This window comes from Myotis davidii, unplaced genomic scaffold (genome assembly GCF_000327345.1).
Source record: "Myotis davidii unplaced genomic scaffold, ASM32734v1 scaffold1437, whole genome shotgun sequence".
NCBI lineage: Eukaryota > Metazoa > Chordata > Mammalia > Chiroptera > Vespertilionidae > Myotis > Myotis davidii.
The window spans coordinates 860,642-871,798 of NW_006288601.1; the positions used below are offsets into that span (position 1 = coordinate 860,642).

General features: G+C 33.4%; 1 protein-coding gene across 12 annotated transcripts in view; it reads right to left on the reverse strand.

The window, feature by feature from the left end:
- NFAT5 (nuclear factor of activated T-cells 5, tonicity-responsive) overlaps positions 1-11,157 on the reverse strand; it is a 110,096-nt gene that overhangs the window by 57,653 nt on the left and 41,286 nt on the right. For 3 of the 12 annotated variants that reach the window (XR_001513296.1, XM_006760350.2, XM_006760349.2), the window contains exon 2: positions 5,403-5,528. Coding sequence is in view for 2 of the 12 variants with exons in the window: in XM_006760350.2 (XP_006760413.1) it covers positions 5,403-5,460 (58 nt within the window). In the remaining 10 variants the exon portion in view is untranslated. Of the gene's footprint in view, positions 1-3,041; positions 3,061-5,402; positions 5,529-11,157 lie in introns of those variants that run through there. The other 9 variants (XM_006760346.2, XM_015561775.1, XM_006760343.2 and 6 more) reach the window with 4 other exon arrangements.

Genomic DNA, 11,157 nt, shown 5'->3' on the forward strand with positions numbered 1-11,157 from the left:
TCATATAATAGAGTTGTATTTTACTGGTCATGTTGCATAATAAGGCTGTGTCTGATTGGTTAATTCTTGGTACCAGAAATCCTTATACACAAGTATAGGCACCTGATATTTTAAGAAGTCACTTTGGAGCAAAAAAGGGTAGGTAATTACTATTAATATTATTATTTCTCTATAAATAAATGAAAATTATACTTATGTTTTGTCAGATTGGCAAAAATATATTTTTGGTGTGCTGCAGAATTTTAGTAATTAGTTTATGTCTGCAACGAGGTGAAAAAAGTTGAAAATCGCCAAGTTATGACAATACTTTTTCTACTGATATTATCAATATTATTTGTGATATAAAAGATAAGCCCACTTCTGTTCATTAATAATGTAAAATTGTATAAAACACATAAAAATAAGAGATTGTGTCAATTTTATATGTGCACTTGCCTTTGAATAGTTGAGAATCTGTGAACAGTTTTAAAATGTTATTCTATAGACTCAGGTAGTATAAAAATATGCTTATTCTGAGACTGAATAAATCTCAATTTTTATAAGTTATTGCTAAAAATTGAGAATAAAAAGGGAAAATGTACTTTTTGTTAATTAAAATTTATAATATGGATAGTCTCCCGAATCGGTAGTTGTTTCTCAATTAACTGTTATGACAAGTTTGCTTATGCTTTTCATCCTAATAAGTCAGATGTTAGCATAAATTTACACATACATAGATCTTTCCATACGTATAAATGTATGTATTTAGATTTACTATGTAATTTTAGTAAAAAGACAGAATTTTTAAACCTAGTTTCAACATGTTTGTAACTAGGATCTGACTTTCTTCTGGAAATGGTTCAGTTTTCTAGAAAAAGTAGAAATGGCCATATGGAATAACTAAGATTTTAGCTCACAACATCAATACATAGGTTACATAGGTGCATTACCTTTCTTGTCAATAGGCTTTGGATGTAATTTTAGGAATAATATACTACATAAATGGCCAAAATTCTGAAATATGCTAACCTATTAACCCAAGAGAGAAATCACAGGGTAATTTACTCCTCAAATTAAGTTAATTCAAGAAAATCTAAATTATAATAAATTCAAAAGGCTATATAATCCTGTTGTGGTGAATCACTTCTATTAAAAATTAATACTCTTCTAGAAAGCATATTCCCATTTTGTAGATCCTGAAACTTGCAGAGAAGGGGTATAGTTTTTTCAACTCAATATCCTACACACTGCCTTCCAGGATCTTATGTTTCCTTAATTGAAGTTAGAGAACACAATGTTAAATTCTCTAAAGAACAATGGCAAAGACAAAAGAACTTAGAACCCAATAAGAAGAGCAGGTGCTTGGAAAGATTGAGATATGATAATATGCAAGTTGCATGATATAATTCCTATCACACAGTAAGAAGTAAAAAATGACAACTTATATTTTTTTCACCTCAATTTTTGTACAGCTTTGCTGTTATGGATACTTTAGAAATTCCTAAAATTTTAATTTAGGTGATTAAGATGTCTGAAATGAATTAAAGCATAGCTGTTCTTTGATTACAGAACATTAATTTAGTTCTTTAGCATGTTCTCCTACAGTGTAAATAGCACTCAAGTTCTTTCAGTATAGAAAATATCTGTTAGGTATTTGAGATTTATTAATTGCTGTGTCATAGAATTCAAAGCACCATGTAATAAATCTCTTTTAACAGGAAAGTTTATTATATGGATAACTCCATTTAAGTTATTAATTTAAATTAAAATGCTAAACATCTCCAGTGATCCAATTGGTGGAAATATTCAACAGAGATTTGTATTGTACATGATTTATGAGTGTATATACCTACACATGTTAAAACTGCTATAAACTATTAGTGCACTGAGAATTTCTTACTTGTAAAAAGAGTACATATATATATAATTATTAAAAGTAAAATAATAACTTTATGAAAATAACAAAAGAATTACTAACTAGATATTCTTAAGATATATAAATTAAATTATAAAATGTGTGGTTTGGTTGATTCATTTTCAATTAAAGTAAAACAATTTTAAAGAAACAGTTACCTTAGCAAAATCATATTTTATGTTATATCCCAAAATGAAGACAAATAAAGTGTAGAACAAGAAAATAATTTAATTTCTCTAGATGATCGAAGTTGATTGTCAACTTCTGTCAAAGAATTTTACACAAATTAAGTGAATCTAAGGATAAAAACTACAAACATATAAGTAGATTAAAATACTTTTAATTGGTATATGTACTATATTTCAATACAGCTGTTAAGAAAAATACCTGCCACATCTCTTTTCAAAAACCCCAAATTCTGGTGTAACTGATTTATTTCTCCTAAATACTTAATTTTAGTTCTTTATACTATAGGAATCACACACACACACACACACACACACAAGGATACTTTCACAATTTACATTTCTTCTCGATTAATTTTGCCAAAAAATAGCATCAATTCATTTGGATAACTTTTTTTGTATTAGAAAAATGACCTCTCTCTTAACTACTAAGAATCTACAATAATACTATATTCATAAAGTCTGCATTTCTAAAACTTTTATTCATTTACATATTGAACTTCAAACTCTTAACTACCTTTCTGGAGGGACAAAAACAGAGGTCTTTAAAAAAATAGTAAGAAGTACAAATTTCAGACTGGTGGTTCTCCACTACACCTCCCAAATTTTGACACCTCATCCCATGCAGAGGGGAAGACTTATGGAGGAAAAGTAAGTCCTCTTTCCCCCACTCTCAACCCCTGGGACTTACCGGATAAAAGATGTTATTGTTGGGAACATGTAAAAGTGGAACTAGTGTAGAGGCAAAGAAAGATTTGAAAGACACTTTTATCCAATATTCTGGATTGTGGATTAGCAGCACCATGTTTACTCATTCCTTCAGTAATATGTAAAGGAAAAATATCTAGTTTGGTGAATGTGAGAAACACATTTTAATAATTAAATAATAAAGAATGTACATGAACACCTACATGCCCAGGCTCTAAATTTCAAAATTGATTTAAAACTTGCAAAACACAAACCTTTATGGCAGAACTAGAAGTCTGTTCCCACCAGGCCCTCATAACTGATAGCAGCCAATCCGGCTCCTTCAAAACTCTGAAGAATTAACTACATCAAGAGTCATCATTTTTATGCATTTCATACTTAAACAGCAAATGCTATAGATTAAAAAATAAAACTCACAGAAGTCTAAATTAATGTGCCTTTCCCAAGAAATTTAGTATTTTGGCCAGAAAATACTGAGTAACTGGTAATTTACTCTAAATCTCTCTCTTTGACAGTTATGTCACTGAGGATATTATTAGGTCAAATATAAAAGGCAAGTTCAATAATATATACAAATTGATCTCCCTACAATAATTATTTTGTAATTTAAACTCTCTTATCTATAATGTTATATGACAAAGACTTTATTCTACCAATAAGACATTAGAATCCTAGAATAAGACTACATTGGTTACTAAAACTAAATTTATGTTTTAAAAATTACAAATGACTTGGTTTTAGATCACAGAAACTTTCTGTGTGTGAATATAAGAAAATTGTCAAGGTTACGTCCTTACTCTTCACCATCATTAAAAACTTAATAACTTCTCAATCTAATAAAAATGTATTACTTCAGAATACTTCCTGGGTTAATTCTCTTATTTTCAGGATTTTTCAACTAATAGCTTTCAATCTAATTTATCTGGAAAGGATTTTCTCAAATATGTAGAGAGAGGGACAGAGGGGGAAGAAAAGACCAACATTCCATTAGTGACCCAAATTCAAGAACTTTCAATATTTATATATAAAACTTCTGAAATTCAGTTTGATATTGTTTAAAAGGCAATGTTGTTCTTTTCCAAATCCTAATTAACAATTTTTTCAGCTTTTAAAAGGAACTGGATCTACTGTCAACTCATGTTTAAAAGCACAGAAGAAACAGACTTTTAGTTCTATTCAGATTCAACATATCTTTAAAAAACAACCTCAAAAGATACAAAAGAAATCAGTTAGTCAATATCTACCTGTGGACTTAAAGTGAAATATTTCATTAAAAACTCTTTTTTCATATTTCATTGTCTTATATAAATTTTAAACTAGTTTAAACTTTAAATTCCAGAAAAGATATTCAGGGACATTTTAGAACCCAGTGGATATAAAGTGAAACCAGGTCATCTCACCAATTTCATTACTAAAATGTTCACTATTAAATCCACAGTATCTGTTAGAAATGTCTGGCAACACATGAACAGTGAGCAGGGCTGATAAATTTGTCATGTTTAATGTTTTCCGGCCCTCAACTAGGAAAGCAGCAAACTGCACTGTACAGCTAAGGGGAAAGATTGATACACAAGGTTAATGGTATATAAGTTAACACATACAAGAAAAATATCTGAAGTTCTACTATAGTACCAATACCCTCATTTAAATAACAACCTTTCGCTTCACTGTTCTTTTGAAACAAAAAGAATTTACTGAAAATAATGTTCTGATGGACTTTAAGAACCACTTGAAAAGGTGAGAGGTATCATATTAGACAAGAAACCTCTAATGAGTAGGACAGATAAAACTTCAGAGTCTGTAATATTTTTCCTTTTTTTAAACAAACCACACTTAGCAGTCTATAAACCCAACTAAAAGAAAAACACAGTTGGGCAATCTAATTTTTTTAAAGCATTCATATTAATTTATTACTAATCAAGACTTTTTTCTGTTAGCTTGTCTTTTTTTAATTCTAATTTGATCAAAATTTGAACCAGCTTTATATAATTTGATTATATAATTATAAAGTGTATGATTTGAGAGCTGAGTAAAAATAGGTTTGATAAACTTTTAAACACTAATTTCCACATTTTAAATTGACATAAAAATGACTTTCTATAAATATTACATTCAAATCTTCCATTACTTTCAACGGAATTTAAAATAACTATAAAGCCACATGTTTTCAAATGTAGGGAACAGGTTACAGTAATGTGTTACAAACAGAAAAGAGACTTGAGTGCTTGAGTCCTTTTTCAGATTATACAAAATAAAGTATTTTTTCTTTTTTAAAAAGCAAATTAAAAAAGTAATTTTAAAATATAATTTAACAAATGTAATGTTCCCTCCATGGCTTGGTATTTAACCTTATGTGCAGTCAACAAAACTCATTTCCATAATTGAACACAAGGTCCATTCTAGGAGATGGCACTAATAAATGTGCCAATGTGAAATTTTAAAAAATAATAATTATATCAATAAAATTATATTGAAAAATTTTGAAGTACATATTTTAAAACTTCCTAAAAGAAAGCCTCAAATCACACTCTTTTTTATATAAACTTCACCAGCACTGTTCATGTTGGCCAGATTATATCCTAGTTTTCTTTAATAAAGTAAAATGAAATGCATACCAGCAGCAACTACAGCTGGAGGAGGCGAGCCTGCCTCACCACCACTTGTTTGACTCATTGATGCTACAGTTGTTTCTCTGGATGGAGGTAACTGTAACTCCTTTGGGAGAAGATCATAGACAGATTCTGTAGGGGGGGGAGAAAATATTTTGAAAAGAGTGTAAGTCAACCTAATAACTAAGTACAAATATGTCTTTCACACACACATGAGAACTGTATTATTTACATACTAATATTTACATACACATACAAACACACACAACTCCATAAAATTACTGTCGTAAAAAATTACTAGCAAATATTTTTCTTTTATTATATAATATTATTGAACAGAAGAATAATTTTTCCATTAGTTCTACCCCCTGTTTTCTTCTTGGTTTTATCTTTTATGCTAAAGCTGGTCTTGAGAAAAGTTATGAAATTTTAAAGCTGCATAAAACTAGAGAGAATAGGAGGTCAAATAACCCAAGATGTTCCAATATCTCTTTGTATAATAATGAGTGTAACTATCATCTTTCATATATTGAGATAGCCATATTAGATAGTATATTAGTTTTAAGATGCATTCTCCAATTAGACCATTAGTTTAGTGCTGCTCTTTTACATAGCACTTTTTAGCAAATATTTTTTTTAAAATATATTTTATTGATTTTTTACAGAGAGGAAGGGAGAGGGATAGAGAGTTAAAAACATCAATGAGAGAGAAACATCTATCAGCTGCCTCCTGCACTCTCCTTACTGGGGATGTGCCCGCAACCAAGGTACATGCTCTTGACCGGAATCGAACCTGGGACCCTTCAGTCCGTAGGCTGACGCTCTATCCACTGAGCCAAACTGGTTAGGGCTTTAGCAAATATTTGCTATCATAATGCATTTTTCCTTCCTAATGAAGCTAAACAAATGAATGACATGGCTCAAGGAAATACTTCTTACTCTGAGAAATCTCCAACTTTAGAAAGGTACAAATATATAATACTCTTAAAACAGAAAGCAATATTGCCTATATTAGATTATGATTGCTTTTATATCCAAGATTAAAGAATATTCTCTTCTTTTTTCTTTTTTTTTAATCCTCACCTGAGGATAGTTTCCCATTGATTTGTAGAGAGAGTGGAAGGGAGGGGGAGACACAGAGAGAAACATCGATGTGAGACGGACATATCAATTGGTTGCCTCCCACACACACTCCGGGCCAGGAATCGAGCCTGCAACAGAGGTATGTGCCCTTGCCAGGAATCAAACCCAGGACCTTTCAGTTCATGAGCCGATGTTCTTGCACTGAGCCAAACGTATTTTTTTTAAAGATGTTTTTATTGATTTTATTTTTTTAATCCTTATTATTGAAATTATTATATCTCTCCCCCATTCCCTCCCCCATTTACTTCTTCTAACCCACCCCACCCCGTTTCCATTTATTTTAGAGTGAGAGAGAGAGAGAGGGGAAGGGAGAAGGAGAGAGAGGAAAGTCGATGAGAGAGAACCATAAGCTGCCTCCTGCACACCCCTTACTGGAGATGGAGTTAGCAACCTGGGCATGTGCCCTGACTGGGAATCAAACCAATGACCTCTAGGTGCATAGGATGATACTCAACCAACTGAGCCACACCGGCCAGGCAAGAATATTATTTCTTTACAATGTATTTTATAATACTCTAATTATTAATAAAATTAAATTTATATCTACTATTTAATAAATTACTTTATAATTATATCATTTTGGGACAGAAAGATATCCCAACGTATCCTCTAAAGATAGTAGAATCAATGTTGGAAGAACCTCAAAAAACCAATTAGAATCATATACCCAGTTTCCAAAGAACCAAGGCACAGAGGTTAAGGGACTTACCTAATATTCCATGAAACCTAACATTCCAACAATTAAAGAAGGTTATTAATTATTTATTAATTATTTATATGAGTGATTAAAATACCACAGGTAACCAAATAAGACATTTTGGCCTTGGTAACAAATAATACTTTTCATTAACTGATTACTGAATTCAGTTAATGCCAGTTAACCATTAATGTATGTATGTTAACTTTGATGTGGATAGGGATAAGGAAGAATGTTGTGAAGGAAGCTAAAATTAGAAGTTATACTATTAAATGATCTTCATTTATAGTAAGGAATCTATTTAGCCCTTGCCAGTGGCTCGTTTGGAGCATCGTCCCATAGACCGAAAAGGTTGAGGGTTCTATTCCTGATCAGAGCACATACCTAGTTTGCAGGTTCCATCACTGGTCGGGGTACATAAAGGATGCAACCAATTGATATCCCTTTCTCTCTCTTTCTCTCTCTCTCTCTCTCTCTCTCTCTCTCTCTCTCAAATTAATAAAAACATTCTTTAAAAAAAAAGGATTAAAGAAAGAATCAATTTAAAAGTTTCTTTTGAAAAACTCTATTACCTAACTTGTAATTTACATCTTTAAAACATTTGGCAAATTCGACACCTGCCTAACTATAATATGCTCTAACTGAAAAGTTTCAGTTTATTAAAATGTTGCTAAAAGCCTTAAGTAAATTATTTCTATCTTTCAAATATAGGCATCACCTTATACCTGTCAGAATGGCTGCCATCAACAATTCACCCAGCGGCAAGTGCTGGAAAGGATGTGGAGTATGTATAATCCTATCTATCTTCTATCTTCAATATATATAAAAGGCTAATATGCTAAGTGTCCATCTGACTGGTAGCTATGACACTCACTGACCACCAGGGAGCAGACACTCAATGCAGGAGCTGCCGTGACGTGCACTGGCCATTTACAGATCTAGAACAAAATCTACAAAAATGTATATGGAACCAAAAAAGACCCCAAGTAGTTGCAGTAATCTTGAGAAAGAAAACCAAGATAATAGCAGATATCAAGTTATAATACTAAGCCACTGTAATCAAAACAGCCTAGTACTGGCACAAGAACAGGCATATAGATCAATGAAACAGATCAGAGAACTCAGAAATCAACCCAAGCCATTTTGCTCAACTAATATTTGACAAAGGAAGCAAGAGAGAGCATATAATGGAGTAATGATAGTCTCTTCAATAAATGGTGTTGGGAAAAATGAGCAGGTACATGCATAAAAAAATGAAACTAGACCTCTAACTTATACCATACACAAGAATAAACTCAAAATGGATAAAAGACATAAATCTAAGTCCTGAAACCATAAAAATCATCGACTAGGGCAAAGGAAACTAAGGAGAAAATGGGACTACATCAAAATAAAAAGCTTCTGCACAGCAAAAGAAACGACCATCAAATTGAAAAGGGAGCTCACTGTAGAGGAGGACATATTTGCCAATGATACATCTAATAAGGGGTTAATTTCCAAAATATATAAGGAACTCATACAACCTAACAAAAGGACAAACAATCCAATTTTTAAAAAATGGGCAAAGGACCTAAATAGACACTTCTCCAAAGTCATCATACAGATGGCCAAGACACATATAAAAAAAAATTGCTCAAAGTTACTGATCATCACAGAGTATGCAAATTAAAACAACAATGAGGTATCACCTCATATCTGTCAGAATGGCTACTATCAACAAATCAACAAATGACAAGTGCTGGCAAGGATGTCTGGAGAGGATGCGGAGAAAAGGGAACCCTAGTACACTGCTAGTGGGAATGCAGACAGGTACAGCCACTATGGAAAACAGTATGGAGTTTCCTCAAAAAAAAAAAAAAAAAAGGACCTGCCATTTGAACTAGTGATCCCACTCCTAGGAATATATCCTAAGAATCACACCAGTCAGAAAGAATGTATGCACCCATATGTTCATAGTAGCTCAATTTACAATAGCTATGATCTAAAAACAGCCCAAGTGTCCATTAGTACATGAGTGGGTAAAAAAAGCTGTGGTGCATCTGCATCATGGAATACTATGCAGCAGTAGAAAAGAAGGATCTCTTACCCTTTGAGACAGCATGGAGGGGCCTGGAGAGTATTATGCTAAGCAAATAAGCCAGTCAGAGAAAGACAAGTGTCATATGTGTAATCTAATGAACAAAATAAACTGATGAACAAAATAGATCCAGAGACACAGAAGCAAGGAACAGACCGATGAATCTCAGAGAGAAGGCAGGGTGCGTGGGGAGAGATCAACCAAAGAACTTAGATGCATAACCCATGGAAACAGAAAATAGTGCGGTGAAGGCCTGGGGGAGGGGGGACAGTAGGGTAGAGGGGTGCAATGGGGGAAAAGGGGGATATCTGTAATACTTTCAACAATAAAATAAATTTTAAAAAAATTTAGAAATGATTTTACTTTTGTTTTCTAAGGAACTCTGTCATCAGTTTGCCAGGACTGATTAACTTTTGTCTTATATATTTTTTCTATTAATTTTGCTAATAATTTGTGCAATAATAATGTTCAATTAACTTAATGGTTCATCATGAATTTTAGTTGACCAAAATCCCAATACAACTGCTTAAGTATGCATATGGTAGAATCAGGGCAAGTGTGCTATAATAAACAACTCTTACTAACGTAAGTTATTAACATAAGTGTATGATAAAATAAATCAGGCAAAAAGGGGGAATAACTCAGAAGAACAAGAATTTGCCTAATGCTGGGACAATAATGCAGAGCCCAGGGCAATTAGGGAGAAGGAAAAAATGGAGGAATGAAACCATTTTCAGATATTGAAAGCAAACTTAATACTTACCAGTGTTGGGTGGGAAGGTGAACAGTGTAAAAATGGGCTGACTGGCTGGCTTATTTGTTTGCTCATCAGTAAGCTCTAATTGATTAATTTGTGTCACTGATTATTTCTGGGTCAACTTGGTCCTTTATTCGTCAACGCTGGTTATGAGGGGGTGAGAGTCTCACTATGCTGCATCAAGCTCAAAGTTAACAGAACTTTGAGGGCACAAGGCAGTGAAAAAGAAGGAAAAAATAGGTAACTTAATAGTACAGATTTCCACCCCCACTTCTCATTAGGGAACTCTGTTCCCTAATTGCTGATCACCCAATTCCCATTCTCTACTGCTTCATGCTACATATTGTTCAGTTCCAGGAAAAGAGAAAAAGACTTCAAACCCCCATGCCATGCATATTCCCTCACTTTCCCCCAGAAGAGTCAGGGAGATAAAACAAACAAAAAAATTGAAGGAAGAAATGCATGCTTTTCATGTTCTCATAAAAGTACAACATTAATAAATATAATTACAACTGCCATTTATTAAGCATTTTGGGTCAGGTGGCAGGCATTTATGCAAAGTTCATTAAGTCAATCTCAAGATAATTCTGTGAGGTAGATTTTACCAATAAAGAATTTGAGAGGAAACCAAGATGGCAGCATAGGTAAACATCAGAAATTGCTGCCTCGCACAACCACTTCAAAAATACAACTAAAAGACAAAACGGACATCAGAACCACAGGAAGGCTGGCTGAGTGGAAATTCTACAACTAGAAGGAAAGAGAAAAGCACACTGAGACTCAGAGGAGGTGCGGAAGTAAAGTGCAGAGGTACGGAGGCGCACATGGAAAGGGCTGGCAACTGAGGACACAGTTGTCTTTTTCAATCAGGAGGGAGTCACAAGCTACCGACGGCCCTGGACTCCAGTTCTGGGCAAGTCTCTGGGGACCCAGACTCATACAGGGAGAAACTGGACTGTCTGGCAGCAGGTGGAACTCGAGGGCCACTTTCTCTCAGAGGTGCTTGCAGCGATTACCGTGGGACACTGAGACCCGGAGCCTCTTAGGGAAGGGCTGAGGATCAGCCATAGCTGTTTGCTCCGCCCTG